General features: G+C 38.3%; 1 protein-coding gene across 1 annotated transcript in view; it reads right to left on the reverse strand.

The window, feature by feature from the left end:
- Positions 1 to 16,987, reverse strand: part of ACYP2 (acylphosphatase 2) — a 176,420-nt gene extending 159,433 nt beyond the window's left edge. Inside the window, exons 1-3 of the mRNA XM_036874057.1 lie at positions 16,590 to 16,987; positions 2,786 to 2,802; positions 1,154 to 1,263 (exon numbers count right to left, since the gene is read on the reverse strand). Coding sequence (XP_036729952.1) covers positions 1,154 to 1,263; positions 2,786 to 2,802; positions 16,590 to 16,731 — 269 coding nt within the window. The 5' untranslated portion in view covers positions 16,732 to 16,987. The remainder of the gene's footprint in view (positions 1 to 1,153; positions 1,264 to 2,785; positions 2,803 to 16,589) is intronic.
- Between the last annotated feature and the right edge of the window lie 1,341 nt (positions 16,988 to 18,328).

Raw genomic sequence — 18,328 nt, forward strand, 5'->3', positions numbered from 1 at the left:
ACAAATGCAAATATGTACCTATACATAAAGAAATTAGAAAAAATAAGGAATTGGTACTTATATATTTCTTCATTGTTGAACGTCCATAAAGTAAAAAATACCAGTTACAGAAAAATACGCATGAAGTATTCTATTTCAGTAAAAACACACAAAACCCTAATTTTAAACGTACAATTAAGTATTTTTAAGTGAAAAAGAAAGTTTTGGATAGGATTCACAAAGCCACTGGCTCAGGTTACACAAAGGGGAAGGAAGTAGAAAGGAGGGGCCGATGACTAACTTTGCTTTCATACCTCTCTACATTTTATTACTTCACTTATTACAACAAGTAAAAAAGTATTGCTCTTGAAATCTGAAAACATTAAGTAAAGAAAACAAAGATAAATTGCAAATAATAAAATAAATTGGGTATTAACGAGTAGTTACCTCGTAAGACCTGTTGTGAAGATTAAATGAGATAATCCATGTAAAGCGTTTAGCACATTACCTAACATGTTGCAAATGCTCGATAAATAGGAGCAAGTTTTATTTAAAAAAAAAAAAAAGACTACCGAGAGCAGTGGAAATTAGGAAGCTGAAAAGATAATGTCTTTGAAAATGATACTGTGTACACAAGGCACTTTTTTCCCTATAACTGAATCTGATCTCCTTTGCGCTGCAAGGACTCATATTACGGTAACTATACAGCTCATCAAACACACTTTCATTGACAGTAAAAATAAAACTACAATTAGATAAATAAGATACTTCAACAATACAAAGGAAATGGCAACTTTTTGCCTTGCAGGCTCTTTAAGAACTTCAAGAAGCATCCTAAAGCACTATGCTTCTGTCACAGGCACTTCAGATGAGAAATACTTGACCCTGGATGTTTCCCTCGTATTAGAGAAGACTGAACAGAACACATTTCGCACAGATTGGAGAGTGATGCCATTGCTCTTTCTGAGGGCCTGCCCAAGTGGGAAATCCATTCCTAGACGTAGAAATTCCACTCTCAACTCTGAAAATTTCTTTGCTGGTCTGCCTAAAAGCATGTTGGTTTAGTGATAATCTACAAACTAAATTTGGTCCATCAATTCTATTCTTATTGTACAACCAAACATTGAAATAAGTTCATAAGTTGCATGAGTGTGTTATTCGTCTTATTACTTACATGGAATTGACTTTCTCTTCGGGGCCTTGCACTTGGCCTGTCACAGTGCCTTTGCTGGTATTCTTCACCCAGCCAACCACACCTATTTTCCTGGCCTCATCTTCGGTGTACTGGTTTCAGGAGAAAACAAGAGAGATGAAGTCCATCGTCAAAGGCCTGAATTTACAACATACTTGATTCCAACATTTAAAAAGGTATGGTCACAAAAAAGCTGATTACTTTAAAATATAGTCTATGCCAAAGATTGTGTAGCTGACCTATAGTAATACCTATATTTACAAAAACTTTCATTTAAATGGTATTTTGTGTGTGTGTGCTAAATTCCACATTCAGTAAAGACAAGCATGTTATGAGAAAATAAACTGATGGTGGGAATTATTTCAGAAAACAATTTCCACGATGTGTTTTGGAATCCATAAAACTCAGTTGCATTGCCCTTACAACCTGCTAATGCTAAATTACACAGTCAATCTGGGTTTCAAATGATGATCACTCCAAGATTCTTAATCACTGAGCAAAAATATCCAGTTATGATCAATATAAAGTATTGGATTAAAAGATTTCAATGTTTTCTGTTGACTCTGGACTTGCCACGCAAATATTATAATTGCCTATGAGTAAATTTATTTCTCCTATTATTCGTAATAGTTTTTAAAAATTCCTTTTCCTGATTCCAAATTCAATTATGCTACCAGCACATGCAGACCTAGAAACATTTTTATTTTGAATTACTTTAACTACATCACAGTAAAATTCTTGCGGAGCCAGAATACTAGCATTTTTTAGAAACATGCTCTTCTCCTGTTTGGAGGCCAGGGTGACCAAGAGCTCTACACTCCACGTCCCCAACTAAATGAAGCAGCACAAACCAAGGTGATTACAGCTAGGATTGCTGGAAGGGCTGGGTTCTGAAAATGTCATGCCTTCACAGATAATAATGAAAAAGGAGACAATCTGAACTCCAGGGGATGCGACTATCTCAAAAGGCAGAGACTTGACTTGTGGGAACCTGTTAGAACTTTTAGAGGTTAGGAACAGAGACCTAGCTAGTGATTCCCAGCTCAAACAGTAGGTGAGAATACATGCCACGTTTAACTTTTAGGAAAGGAGTACTATATTTTAAAAATAGATATTTTTAAAGTATTTTAAAATAAATATATATTTTAAAATAAATATCTAAAAGGCAGCAAGGGGTTTTAACTTTAAAAACCTAGGAACCACTTCCTTATGCAACAATGGGCTTTTCTCATTTTGCAATTCAAGATATGTACCCTTGCCTGGAGAGATTCTTCCATCCAGAACAAGTGGAAGACCCCACACTGTGTATTAAATATACCTAATCAAAATGTTTAATTGGATCACCCCAAGAGAGGTACTTTCGAAATTCATAGAAATATTAACGGAAAACTAGGAAGGCTGTAATGTTTTTAATAGGCTACTTTTAAAAGACATCCTTAATAAAAATCTCAACCAGTAACTTGAAAGAAACACAAATATTTCTTCATTCACTGTCAAGGACAGGAAATTAGCAATAGATTAGCACTAAGTAGATAACTGCTCTGTCTCTGTGACTAAATAACAGTGGGGGTGGGAGGGAGATGGCAAAAAATAATAAACAGATTGTTGACTTACCATCCTGAAGCAAACACCTGTATAAGAGAAAGATGAAGAGAAATGTCAGGTTGTCTAGTTTTAAAAAAATTATATATTTCCTGACTTAGCTTTCATCTAGTTTATTAAATAGTAAATGAAATGAACAAAACCTTTAATATCTGAATGTATTCAGAAAGTGTTTTTTAAAATTTCTTTTAAAACAAAAAGAGAAAAGGAAGATTATTTTTGGAGAAAAAGAATAATATTCTGAAACCAAAGTATAATGAAACGCCAAACTGCATATTCCTTCTATTTTAAAATGCTAAATAAAACAAAATAATTACTACAAGAACAGTTGAGTGTGCTGGCATAAAACTTACCCACCCTCAGCTTTTAGAATGTCTTCTTTAGGGGCTTCCCTGGTGGCACAGTGGTTAAGAATCCACCTGCCAATGCAGGGGACATGGGTTCAAGCCCTGATCTGGAAAGATCCCACTTGCCACAGAGCAACTAAGCCCGTGCACCACAAGTACTGAGCCTGCACTCTAGAGCCCGTGAGCCACAACTACTGAAGCCCACGTGCCACAACTACTGAAGCCCATGTGCCTACAGCCCACGCTCCGCAACAAGAGACGCCATGGCAATAAGAAGCCCGCACACTGCAACGAAGAGTAGCCCCCACTCGCTGCAACTAGAGAAATCCCATGTGCAGCAACGAAGACCCAACGCAGCCAAAAATAAATAAATAAAATAAATAAATAAATAGAATGTCTTCTTTAAATACAAGGACTAAATTCAAGTTTAAATGTAATAAAACATTTCTATTTTAATTCCACATTCTGGAAAAGGCAAAACTACAGGGACAGGAAACTGATCTGTGATTGCCAAGGGCGGGAGTGGGAAGGAGTGGGGTGCCGAAAAGGAGCACGAGGGAAATTTTGGGGGTGATTGGACTATTTTATGTCTCAATTGTGCTGGTAGTGGTGGTGTTTACATGACTGTATGCATTTATCAAAACTCATTGAACTGTATACTAAAAAGGGTGAATATTACTGAATGTAAATTATACCTCAATTTTTAAAAATTAGAAAAAAAAAATAGGCAAATCACAGGGGATAGATCAAATCAATCTCAGAGAGGTCAAAAGATACTGCTTCTCCAAACAGCAATTGAGCCTGGTTAAGAGAATACAGAAGACAAGATCAGTGGCTTGGGTAATTTTATGTAGTTTTGTAAGCGGATTTATAATAACAAGGAGTATCATTTGTTTCGTGAGGGTAGTGTATTGTGGTACCAAATGAATATGAAGAAAAAAAGAGTAGTGGAGCAACAAAGACAGGATAGTATCACAAATGAAATTCTTATGGGGCTATAAAGAATATTTTAAAAGATACCTATAAATGTGGAGGAATGATGAGTGGGGAGTATTGATCTGAAGAAGAACCAGAAAGGTAATCTGTTATATAGATGGAGGGAAAGACATGAGTCAGTAGATATAAAAGGAATGGGCAGAAAATTCAAGAGAAACTTCAGGTTAACCAGACCATGTAGAAGAGACAAAACAGGCAGAACTGTGGAGAAGTGTGCAGTCATTTTTTCCTGGAGTGAGGGGATCCCAGAAGACACTGACTAAGCAGAGTTGAAGGTTTGGGTCCAGGCCTATTGTGCATATTCCCCTCTGAGTTTCTCAACAGTGAACAGCCCCAAATGATGTTAGCATTAAGAAAAGAAAGCACATGCAACTGAAGTAAACAGAAATTGGAAACATATGGTCCAGCTCTTTCCTATTCAGAGCAGTCCATGAACCAGAGGCACCAGCATCACCTGAGAGGTTTTTAGAAAATCAAATTGTCAAGCTCCTCCCCAGGACTAAAGAAACAGAAACTCTGCAGGTTGCATCTAGGAATCCAATTTTAACATGCTCTCCAGGTGATTTTTATGCCCGCTGAAGTTTAGAATCAACGGTTGGCTCCACCTTAAAGGAAGGTCTGGGAAAGCTTTGAAAAGGATTTATATTTCAGGTGAAGGATTGCATCGCAAAGGGGAAAACTCTACTCTTGTAGGGTACTGCAGGTCTGATGCATTTCTCACTCATGCTGTTCAAATTCGTGTTGGTAATAAATAATGTACTTGCATGTCAATATTGCCTCAGCTATTTTACAAGTCAACAGGGCTACTTGAAAGGAACCATGGACAATGAAAAGACAAAAAACCCTGTCCTGCACTCTAACGGGATTTGGTGCTGGAGCAGGGCAGGCAGCCTGTCGCTTAGGTTGCTCCCTCCACCCTCACTACTTACTGCCAGAAACACCGGGGCTGCCACAAAGAGAAGTGAACAACAAGCTGCCCACTCCACCCCACCCCACCCCCGGTGAAGAGCGACATCCTTTCAACATTTATGAATTCCCAGCAGCCCTTCCACCATCTATTTACTGATGACAAAAAGGCCATTTGCTTAAGGTGACAGGATTTGAGGAATTTTTAAAAGAGTTATCCAACACATTGCAGGGTTAAGGAAATTACCTACTCCAGTCTGCTAATGAAATGTTCTTTTCACACAGACATAATCTAAGAATCAGGCAACTCATATACTTAATAAGCACGCTAGGGACTTCCCTGGTGGCGCAGCGGATAAGTCTCCGCGCTCCCTATGCAGGGGGCCTGGGTTCAATCCCTGGTCAGGGAACTAGGTCCCACATGCATGCGGCAACTAAGAGTTCGCATGCCACAACTAAGGAGCCCACATGCCACAACTAAGGAGCCCACCTGCCACAACTAAGGAGCCCACCTGCCACAACTAAGACCTGGTGCAACCAAATATATAAATAAATATTTTTTTAAAAAATAAGCACACTTTTAGACATTCTGATTATTCACTTAACAAATATTCATTGTCTAATTCTGCAGAGAATGAGATGAGTAAATAAGACAGTCCTGCCATCTAGGAGCTTACAGTATAGTGAGGAAGATAGACAAGTAAAATGGCAATTAAAATGTAGAAGACAACAGGTACAAACTTCCAGTTATAAGATACATAAGTACTAGGGATGTGATGTACAACATGATAAATAAAATTAACTTATGCTTATGTTACATACGAAAGTTGGGAAGAGAGTAACTCATAAGAGTTCTCATCACAAGGAAAAATATTTCTTTTTCTTTTATTTTGTATCTATATGAGATAATGGATATTCACTAAACTTACTGTGATAATCATTTCATGATGTAAGTCAAATCATGCTGTACACCTTAAATTTATATAGTGCTGTATGGCAATTATATCTCAATAAAACTGGGGAAAAAAGAATAATAAATAAAACTTTAAAAGTAAATAAAACATAGAACAATTATGAGTTGAAAGATGCATAAACCAGGATGCAAGTGGGAGTTCACAGGACAAACAAATGACCCACCCAGTCTTGAGTAATTTTAGGGCAGGCTTATTGAAAACGGGACATTGATACTTCAATGATGAGCAAAAATTAGTATGATGAGAATGGAATAACATTAAAGATGGAAGAGCATGTGCAAAGTCCCCAAATCAGGATCATGACCTATTTCGACACCACACATAGTTAAATAGTCAAAACCATGTCATTGCACTCATTTTACCAATTATTTCTAGCCCCAAGCTTCATTTTCAAGACTTGCTAAAAAATAGTTTAATTCTGTTTCAACTGTTTCTAGAAAAATGGGTAAAAATGTTTTTACACCCTAGTCCAAGTTATCATAATCTCTCAACTAATCCACAGCAATGGCCCCTTCACTAGTCTCCCTATGTCTAGTTCTGCCCTCCTACAGTCTAGTCTCCACAAAGCAGCCAAGGTGGTTTTCTTTCCTTAAGTAAAATCAAATCACTTCCTTTCCCAGCTAAAACCCTCTGGTGGTTTCCTATCACACTCAAAATAAAATACATTCTGGTTACCACAGCCTCCAGGCCCCTTTCTAATGCTCTGTCTCATCTCTTAGGACTCCTCTCTGCTCATTCCATTCCAGCCAAATTTTTCTCCTTCGTGTCCCTCAACATGCCAAGCATATTCCTGCCTCATGGCCTTTGCATTTACTATTCCCTCTGTCTGAAATGCTCTTCCCCCTGATCGTCTCATGGCTGGCTCCTTCTCATCATTCATGTCTCTGCACCAATGTCATCTCCATAGAGAAATAGTCCCTGACCAATTTATCTAAAACAGCACTGCATCCTTATATGTTTCCTGGATATGCATAACCGATTACCATATGATATTACTATGTATTTATTTGTTTTTTTTTTTTTTCTGTCTTGTTCAACACTGTGTCCCCAGCACCTAGACCAGAGCTTGGCACATAGTTGTTGAATAAATGAATGAAAGAAAAACCAGTTGATAAATATTTAAGTGAACTGTTTTACTGTCCTGTAGTAATTCATTATTAACATTGTAAATATACATGCAACCATACTGATTAGAGTTTAATTTCAAAGTGATGATGATAAATTTACTGCACTCAAAGCTGGAAAGAATCATAAGACTTCTGTGTTGATTCTAGCAGAACTTTACTGCTTTATCTAAATGATAATATATAGTTTGATGTGTGTATGTGTGTATTTATATATAATATACTATATACTACAAAGGGTAGCAAGAAGTCACTACATAATGCCTAAGTTGACAAATCAGGAAATATTAATATGAGCATGTTGTTTATAAATAATGGCTTAACAACCATAAGAACTGAAAAAAGAAATGATTAAATTGGTTGTCTTACAGAACTTAGAGGACTTGGGATAGAAGACTAGAGCAGGACATGGTGGCTGTATTTGTAACTATGAATGGTAAGGGCACACACACATTTATTAAACAGATCTTAAAACAGTATAACTAAAGGATTGTCCTTTAAGTTTAAGAGACTTAATTTTAGGCTAAGTTCATACTGCTTGACAAATTGGGTAGATAATACAAGTGTTGCCCATTGCTTTAAGCAGTGATAAATGGAAAAAAAATAAGACTGAGATAAATCATATGTGAAAGATTCAATATGTACTTAACAGAAATTTAGGTTGTCTTGGTTATAAACCAAATATTTTGAGATTGAGACCAGGGAGATCAAAGTCTTTCTGTAGTATGTCCTTTTGCATCACTACTTGGGAAAGACTACCAAATGTAATTACTATGCTGTTAAATGTATTTAATATATGAATATCTGTGACAGACACTGTTAGCTGCCTACACAAAATCCATTTTCCCCTTCTGCTTTTCTAACAGAATTCTGATTTTACTTGAGGCAGCAACATGCTCTTCTATATTTACCGATCTTCTTTATAAGGGGTGGTCCATGTCAAGTGGTTCAGCCAAGTCACTGGTTGAAGCTTTCAAGAAAGTTCTTTGACAGGGGCTGTCTCAGCCAGTGGTTTCATCCTTTTTCCCTCTCTCTTCCTGACTGTAGGGTGAATGTAATGATTGGAGCGATAGCAGCCATCTTGAAACCATGAAGGAAAGTCCAAGGAAATCACAGAGACCTTGGCGGCGACATCCCTGAGGGATGGGGGAAGTAGGGGATGGGGAATGACTGGTAAAGGGAACTGTGGGGCAGGGATTCTTTTTGGGGTGATGGAAATATTCTAAATTAGTGATGATAGCTGCAAAACATTGTGAATACAGTAAAAAAACACTGTATATTTAGTATGTTTGAACGTGTTACAAGAGTGAATTTAATATTATGTGAATTAGATCTCATTTTTTTTTATGTCACACACACACAAAAGGAAAGCAGGAAACAGGACTGTGACGTCATCCTTCCTATTTCTCTCTGTAGAACAAGGACAGTCATTCCCCAATTTGCTCTCCATACAACATCCCTGACTTCTATCATTCCACACCAAAAAACTCTGCTCTGCAGATCATCTTGAAGTACTACAACCAGAACTAAATAGTTGAGCTCCCTCTAGATGTCATTGCTTATTTCTGGGAGAGAAAGTTTCTTTGCCCTTGTGATAGTTCCTTTAACGGGGAGAAATATCCACTAGTGTGTCACTCCTAGCCTCTCTCTACCTGTTCCTAACTCCTCGGGGACAGGCAGTGACTTATCTAATGGTTAAGTTTGGAAGGAGAAACATACATAGTCCAGGTGCTTCCTCTTCTTCCTTCTGGGAACTAGTTACTCCAAGGAATCATCCCTTCTGTTCTGTTGAGGGAGCCCTGCTGGTGCCTTGGTTGGTGTGTTTAATTCTGCAGTACAGATTATTACAAAGTCTACTTACCTGAAGATTGAGACACATCCCCCAAACTCTGCTTTACTCATTGTCTTACTTGTCAATAACTCACATAATGAAGAGGGGTGTTGTTTACTGGGTCCCTCAACCACAACCCATATTTTAAAGCCTTCGAAGGAATGTGTATCAAGAGGTGTCAGGACCTCCAGCCCATTGACTTTGTGAAGCAGTGAACCATGCAGGAATTAACTGTTCAAAGCTCTGGAATTTTCTCAGAGTCTTTCTGAGAGTCCCCATCCCTAGTTTGAAGCATTCTGTGCAACAGAGGGAGGTCCATATAGAAAAAAAAGTGAATGTGGACACAGATTTTCTGCAGTTGAGTAGCACTGACTGGAACTGAGCCCTCTCAGGACAGGGCCTGTACTGGGGAAGTTGCTTCCATGGGCTTCCATGGCCTCTCTGCACTGCTTTCACCCTGCTTGCTAAAGAGAAGGGAAGCTGATATGACACATGCAGTTTTTTTACAGACACACTGCTCTGGAAACTGGGCCAGACATCAGCCGCTTCAGTTATGAGAGACTCAAACAAAATATGCCACTCGATCAAGGCTCAGTCAGCTGCAACTTGAGCTTGCTTTGTGAAAAGATGTGTCAGGGAGAAACTCTGAGGTGAATATTTGCAAAGCAAATCATACTTTAAATCTACAAAGAAGTATTGATGTTTAAAGAAACCATACGATGAATTCTAAACATCAGGATCCTTTCATGTAAAATCAAATTTTCATATTAAACTGTAATCCTTCATCCTGGGCTCGAACTGCATGTGTCAATTTTGAATGCAGGAAGTCATCAAGTCACTACCTTACAAAGCAGCCCTTAATGACTTTAAACATCTTTAATTGTTAGAAAGACCTTCCTTCTATGTAATAAAATTCTGCCTCACTTTAACCTTTCAACATCCATCCAGGATCTGTCCCCTGGAGCCACACACCATGGCATCTTTCAAACAGTCGAAACAGCAAATATACTACTGTTTCTTCTCCAAGCCAACTACCCCAAGCACTTGAATTTAATTTGAGATACTTTGGAAGTTCCCACCAGAAGCACAGCCTGTAGGGGATAAAAAAACAAGCTAGCTTGACCTTTAAAATATTGGGTGGGCCAAAAGGTTAGTTCAGTTTTTTCCATAAGATGGCCCTAGTAGCACTTAGTTATCTTTAACTTCATTCAAAACAATTTTGTTAGATTGTATGTGACATTTGTCATATCAGCGAGCATTTAAAAAAAGACATCAAAATTGGTGAATTTTTGTGTACCCATTTTAATATTGGAGATGGAAGAAAAAAGCAACATTTTTAGCATATTATGCTTTATTATTTCAAGAAAGGTAAAAACGCAACTGAAATGCCAAAAAAGATTTGTGTGGTGTGTGGAGAAGGTGCTATGACAGATCGAACGTGTCAAAAGTGGTTTGCGAAGTTTCGTGCTGGGGATTTCTCGCTGGACGATGCTCCACAGTCGCATAGACAAGTTGAAGTTGATAGCAATCAAATTGAAACAATAATTGAGAACAATCAATGTTATACCACGCGGGAGATAGCCGACACACTCAAAATATCCAAATCAAGCACTGAAAATCATTTGCCCCAGCTTGGTTATGTGAATCGCTTTGATGTTTGGGTTCCACATAAGCTAAGCAAAAAAAACCTTCTTGACCATATTTCCGCATGCGATTCTCTACTTAAATGTAATGAAAACGTTCTGTTTTTAAAACAAATTGTGACAGGCGATGAAAAGTGGATACTGCACAACAATATGGACTGGAAGAGATCGTGGGGCAAGCGAAATGAACCACCACCAACCACACCAAAGGCCGGCCTTCATCCAAAGAAGGTGATGTTGTGTATATGGTGGGATTGGAAGGGAGTCCTCTAATATGAGCTCCTTCTGGAAAACCAAACGATTAATTCCAACAAGTACTGCTCCCAATTAGACCAACTGAAAGTGGCACCTGACGAAAAGTGTCCAGAATTAGTCAACAGAAAACGCATAATCTTCCATCAGGATAGCGCAAGACCGCATGTTTTTTTGATGACCAGGTAAAAACTGTTACAGCTTGGCTGGGAAGTTCTGATTCATCCACCGTATTCACCAGACATTGCACCTTCAGATTTCCCTTTATTTCGGTCTTTACAAAATTCTCTTAATGGAAAAAATTTCAATTCCCTGGAAGACTGTAAAAGGTACCTGGAATAGTTCTTTGCTCAAAAAGATAAAAAGTTTTAGGAAGATGGAATCATGAAGTTGCCTGAAAAATGGCAGAAGGTAGTGGAACAAAAGGGTGAATACGTTGTTCAATAAAGTTCTTGGTGAAAATAAAAAAAATGTGTCTTTTATTTTTACTTAAAAAACCAAAGGCTCTTTTTGGCCCACCCAATACTATCCTTATTGTCTAGTGAGAGACACAGATAGGTGTATACAAATAACTATAGTTGAAAGGAGAGGGACTTCCCTGGTGGTCCAGTGGGTAAGACTCCATGCTCCCAATGCAGGGGGCCCGGGTTCGATCCCTGGTCAGGGAACTAGATCCCACATGCCACAACTAAAGATCCCACATGCCACAACTAAAGAGCCCACGTGCCACAACTAAGAGCCGGCATAACCAAATAAATAAATATTTTTTTTAAAAAGGGAGGATGGATTTGGAGAAGTAAAAACAAGAAGTAGAACAGAACTACAAATGAAATGCTATAGGAAGAAAGATGAGAAAGGGAATTAGAGTTAATCGTATTTCTTGACTTTAATGTACTAAAATTTTCAACCTCTAAAACATAACTTTTCCACTTACCTGTCTACGTAAGGAAAAAAGTATACACCTAAATTATGTGGTGTCTGACAAAGCTATTTAGTAATTATCCTAATTTTCATTTTAAGCAATCTTAAAGAAAATCGCTATTTATTTCTGTAGTCTAATAAGTTACTCCCATTCTAAATCTGAGTCAATCCCATCAAAAACAAACTGTTAAATTTCTAATGCACAGGTAAACCAACAGATTGCCACAGTCCATTTCTACAGGTGTCGTCAGTATTTACCTGAGAGTTGGTAAAGCATCTATACACAGCTTAATCAATTTCTCTTTCAAATTTTCAGATTATTCTTGATGTAATTGTAATTAAACATTTATAGGAACATTATAAGCCATGCCATAGTTACAAATGCTCTAAAAACCCAGGAGGTCAGTTCCCTACTCCCCTATCCCTCATCCCAAAGCCCCCAATGTAACAGAAGTTGGTGGGAAAAAAACATGGAGCTTCTTGAGAATATGGAGATAAAGTAGAGGATGGAAAGGGAGGGGAAAAAAAGAGTAACTTAACAGTGGACAAACACTATCTCAGCCAGGTGATCAAGGTTAACATCAACAGTGATAAGTCATGTACCCTTGATATGCTGATGAGAATGGCACTTTACCTCTGTGGTCTTCTTCCTGATAACCCACAACCTCAGTCTTACAACAAAAATACCAGACAAATACCAGTGTGGGAGCATTCTACAAGGTACCTAGCAGCAAAGTACTCCTTCAAACTGCCAAGGTCATGGAAAACAAGGCAAGTTTGAGAAACTATCACAGTGTAAAGGAGCCTAAGGGGACAAGATGACCCAATCTAATGTGATAGCCTAGATGAATCCTGAACAGAAGAGGACTTTAGGTAAAAACTAAGGAAATCTGAATAAAGTATAGACTTTAGTTAAAAATAATGTATCAATATTGGCTCACCAGTTGTGACAAATGTACCATACTAATGTAAGATGTTTACAGTAGGGGAAACTGGATGTGGAGTATACACGAACTCTCTATAGTATCTTTCTAACTTTTCTATAATTCTAAAATTGTTCTAAAACAAACAAACAAAATTATTTTAAAAAAAATAGAGGGAAGGAAGCAGCAATGGAGAGCAGCAGCAGCCTGATGGAAGAAATGTTCACATATTGAGGTATGGGGAAGTCATTCTGGCTTATCCAGGAATTAACTTGACTTTTATGCTAACTAAAACAGCCTGTTTGTGGCTTATCAAACACTGTACATCTGCTTTAACTGTTAAAGAAAAGGGCACCTTAACCAGAAGTAAAGAATGTCCATGTTAAAAATAAAGATTAAATGCCTCCCTTTCTGGGATGCCAATGCTGGTACTTCTTTGATGATAGGACTCTCTTCCCAGGTGCCAAGGACATATTGGCTCACTGTGTACATGCTGATCTGTTTTTTTGAAATCTTGAAGGAATGAATCACTGATTTGTTAGAGGTTCTTTGTTCTGACAAGATACAAAACTGTACTGGAAACCATGCTTCTCCAGAGCAGTTCCTCAGAATTATCTGAGAGACTGTCTCCCCGGCTATAGTCCTCAGTTTGGCTGAAATAAAACTCTTTTCTATTCCAATTATAAATTGTTTATTGATTATTTCTGTCAACAAGCCTATAGCTCTATGAGTGGACTTTGCAGAAGGGCCTGAGAAATAAACCCACTATTTGTAATATTATTTCTATAAATGTATTTTCCTGAATTTCAAACAACCAATTTATAAACTAGTTCTTGAAATGCAATCTGTATGCAAATTAGGGTGTGTGTATTGGAGAACAAGGCAGAGTATACCATTTTGACATCAAGGATGATTTAAATTCAAACATTCTAAATACAAATATAACAGCATACCCCGTTTTTGGTTAGAAAATATTTTCTGTCATAAGCTCCGTCAAGCTAATTCAATTCACTGATCAATTTTCCATCAGAACAAGACAGTTAAATCATTTTCCATATTAATTTTTATATCATTGAAGCAATTTTCATTAAGAATATTTTTCATTTAAATATTTTAATGACAATTTTATTTACCAATCTATATATTGTCCATACTCAATGTTCCTAATTATAGCTTCCTCCATTGTAAATTTACCTTCATAGCCATTATTTCTAACAAGTGAGTATTCACTAAGATTTTATTATTCCACACTTTTTAAAGATCGCTTTAATCATTCTCCATTTTACATTATTAAAATAAAATTAAAATTTTTTATCATTTATTGTCAATTATTTCTACACTATCATTATGACTCAGACAAAAAGCTAGTGGTTTGTATTTATTTCTTAGGTAATCCACTAAAAAATTGTGAGCAGTTCTGAGACACAGAGAGATGCAGACTGATATACAGCAACAGTGCCAGTGCCAGCAAGCAACAGAGAGAGAGTCAGAGGCTGCAGTTTTGAATGTACTGACTGCCTACTGACAAGGTCAAACTTCCTTGGAGCCAAAAAGACCATAAAAACATCCTCAGAATCATCTGGAATGGTCTAGATGGCCAGGTCCAAATGTCCTGCATCAGTGTATGTATGTGTTCGGTTCACAGGTTTGGAGGAAGGCAAAATAAAGGTGGAAAAGGTATTGAGAGGAGGATCAGTAGGATATAGTGATTAAAAGCATGGGCCCTGGTATAAAACTGTCAAGGTTCAAATCCCAGCGCCACCACTTAACTCACTCTATAACCCGGGAAAGTTACCTTAATGCCTTAATTTCTCCATTTGTTAAATGAGGAAAATGGTTGAGGTCATAGGGTTGACGATTAAATGAGTACAGAGTTTGGCACATCCTAAATTTTCAGCAAATGTTGGTGTATATGTGTGCAAATATGTGATTGTGAATTTGTCCCACATACTAGGTCTTCATAAATCAATAGTATGCATGTACTCTCTTCCATTTAGCATACTGTAAACAACAGAGTTATTGCCCTAAAGCTGATTTTTAAACCCCACTGTTTATATATCTTACATTTCTCTTTCCTATTATGTATACTGTTGCCCCAAATTGATCTTCATACACCATGTGACCACCAGATGGACAAAGTGCAATTACATAGTTAAAATTAATAGAAATACATTATGTGTTATCAGACAACCTCATCTAATGGGAAAGTGCAGGTTTTAGAGTTAGAGAGATGCAGGATCAAATCCCATTTGTCGACTAACGGCTTGTCCAAGTTACTGACACTCTACCTATTTTATCATTGTTAAAACAGTACTAAGACATATATCTCACAAAATTGTGATGAAGATTAAGTAAATAATAGTAGGATGCTCAGCACATGGTACACCCTCAGTAAACGTCACACATGTGCGTGCACACGCGCACACACACACGCTCCTTAACTACTCCCGTCTCTGTCCAGTAGACCAAATAGTTTGTCAAGTGATCTTTGCCACCATTTTCATTTTTATATACATGTTTCAGTGACTTTTTGGGGTAGTTTTCAATCTAGAATACCATACCCCTGGGTGTACCGAAGACATTCTAAAGGGTACAAAGCATGAATAATTTTAAATAATCAATTTCTGTATCTAGAACTTCCATATTTTTTTTTTCCCTAAAACTGACTTGTCTGAGGAGACACCTGTAATCCGCCATGATTCTCCTTTCCTACCTCCCTTTCCACAGTTACCCTTTGAAAGAAAGAGCTATTTCTTTACAAAAGGCATACACTCAACCATCCTTTATCTTATCCTGGTATGCTGCCCCAAAGTGTAAAAACCTCTAGAATACCAAAATACAAAGATAACTCAACCCTTTAATCAATGTTCCATAAAACCCCCAGCTTTCCCCTTAAGAAATAAATTTCCAAAACAAATTTACCTTTTTAATTTTAATAATGTTTATCACACTTTTAAATGTATTTATATTATTTTCATCAAGTGTATTCTAATAATAGTCACAATAGTAACTCAAGCCAAAAGAAAAAAAAATAGAGTTTTATGGTCAAAGGAAATTAAGAAAATATATGTATGTGTGTATATATATACACATACATATGTACATACATACTGCAGAAAAGTTTGGTAGGTGACCAATTAGAAATTGCTCAAGCATAACAATGGGATAAAATTCTGTGGGGGAAATGGAATGGAAATCAAATTCAAAGAGGAAAAGGTATGATGCAAAATTTCCCACTGTTAAAAAGCTTTACTTTGAATGAATGATGGCAAATATTAAATCACTACCATATTTATATTCCATTGGATAAATTTCAGTGATTTAACATTTTAAGTTAGAAATAACGATAGTTACAATAAGCCAGACATGACATCTTCTGCAACGATTTAAACTTATAATGAAACAAAAATTAGATAACAACTTAATAATTCTCTTAGGAGCTATACAGGAAAAAAAAAAAAAAAAGTCTAATCTCCTACAAAGAGAACCCTCAAACACCATCTTAGATGTCCATCCTGAACTCAAGTCAAGCGCAGTAGTTTCAGTGGTAAGTAACGGGGACCACTAGTTCAAAGACCCTCTCTTCATTCCTTCCCCCGCTTCATTTTGTCCTCTCGGTCCGCACTCCCCGGACCCCCTTAGGTGGCCCACTCCCTGCGTCCCGCTGTTCCTCCTTCTCCCAGTCTTTCCCCGGCTCCGCTCCCCTCCCCCATCACCCAGCTCTTCTGCTGCGCATGCGCCCTTCGCCTCCTTCCCACCCGTGGCTGCTGTGTCATGGCCGAGCGGAAGTCCCAGCCGCTACGGGGCAGGGCGTCCTTAAGATGGGGTGTGCTTGTCGAAGCTTTCTACTCTTCCTCCCCAACACCTCTTTGATCTCCCACTGTAAGGGGGTCCCCTACCCTGCACTCTCCCGAACACTTCGTAGTCCACGGATTTGAGTGGCCTGGCGGTAGACATGGCGGCGGCGAGGCCTCTGCCGAGGAGCCGGAGCTGGGTTCGGGGCGCGGCGACTGCAGCGGCCGCGAGAGGGAGGGCGCACATGGGACCGATCGGCGCACCCCGCGCCTGTCACCGGCCCGGGACGCGAGCGCGCCGGGGTCACGCGTCGGAAGGCGGCAAATGAGACGGCGGGGACTGGTAGTGAGGGCAGCCCGGGACGCCTGGAAGGAAGAAGCCGCTAGGTGCCTGGCGCCCGAGGTCTCCTTTCCCTGCCTCTCCCTCGTGGTGGAACCAGACTCGCTTCCCGGGAGGGATGTCAGCTACGCGTCCCTGCGATTTAACGAACCGCTGCGCTTCTTTGTCAGTGTTTGTATTTAAATAAAAGCGGAGGCTTGGCCCAGATGTCAATAGTTTGGTACCCCAAAATGATTCTTTTGAAATGAAAGACCTGCTAGCTCGATGACTGAGAGTATTTGGTTAGTGAGTAAATTTTTATTAAACGTTTAGGTAACTGCTAAATCTATCAGGCGATTTTGAGCCGTTCTTAAGGTGCCATCTGCATCCTCTTTTCTATTGAGTCAGAAAAGCTTTGGGCCTGAATCCATATTCTAAATGGATTGTGATATATTCTGGGACAAGAAACTTTAATGGAAACAAAAAAATCTTGTCTGCTGTGAACTCATATAGCTTTTTTATGATCTTGATCATTGTTCAGCAATGCCCCCAATTGCCTAGAAGGTTAAAGCAGTTTATACTTTAGAAAATTTTACTCCCTGGTGAGCTGTTACGAAGTCTTAAAGCAACCCACAACTCCAGAGAATCTGTATACAGTTATTGATAATCTGCTGCCTTCTAGAAATCAAAATCCTTTTACTTGTGAGAATTTGCCTTTCTCAACATATTTGTTGGCTTCGATATCCTTACATATTTCTCTGCATCTGGCCATATAATTAAAATAATCCTCTGCAATCTGATTCAATATTATGTGCCAATTCTATTAGCACCAAAAATCATCTAAAACTTTCTTGGAATGTGGTTAAATCATTTACAGTAAAATATATTCTGGAAGCGCTAATCCGGTAATTTTATGTAATGAAGATCCTGGTTTATTGCAGAATCCTCACAACTTACATCTTCCTCTCATCTCCCTTCCAGTTCACTCCATGCAGACCCTAGAATCAACATAGATCTTATGTCATTCTTTTCAATGATTTATCTTCAAAGTCTCTACACTGCATTCCAAATAAAACTGAAGGTCTTCAGCCTCCACTAACCTCTTATTACCTGCTTCTACCCATCCTATAGGTTATAGGTAACCTATTGTCAATACACTTTGAGTTATTCAGCTCTCTGAACACACCCTGACTTTAAAAAAAATCTTTGCTCTTGGATCTACTTTATCTGGAATACCTGTTCCAGTTCCCAAATCTTCCCATATCCTGTTCAGTTGCCTGTGCAAGTGCTTACCAGATTTCATCCTAATTATTTACTGTCTTCCCTACTAGTACTGTGCCTTCCAAGAAGTAAGATCTCAAACTGGGTCCTGTCCCTGCCTATCAAAGATCCTGTCACTGACTGGGAAGGTTGACATTTTCCTTTTTTTAATCAATCTTTGACTTTTCTCCACATTTACCCAAGAGTACTCCTGCCAATTATTATGTAGCTTTATTGTAATTTTAGAAGCACAATGGCAACAATT

The sequence above is a fragment of the Balaenoptera musculus genome, chromosome 13 (genome assembly GCF_009873245.2).
Source record: "Balaenoptera musculus isolate JJ_BM4_2016_0621 chromosome 13, mBalMus1.pri.v3, whole genome shotgun sequence".
In the NCBI taxonomy this organism is placed as follows: domain Eukaryota; kingdom Metazoa; phylum Chordata; class Mammalia; order Artiodactyla; family Balaenopteridae; genus Balaenoptera; species Balaenoptera musculus.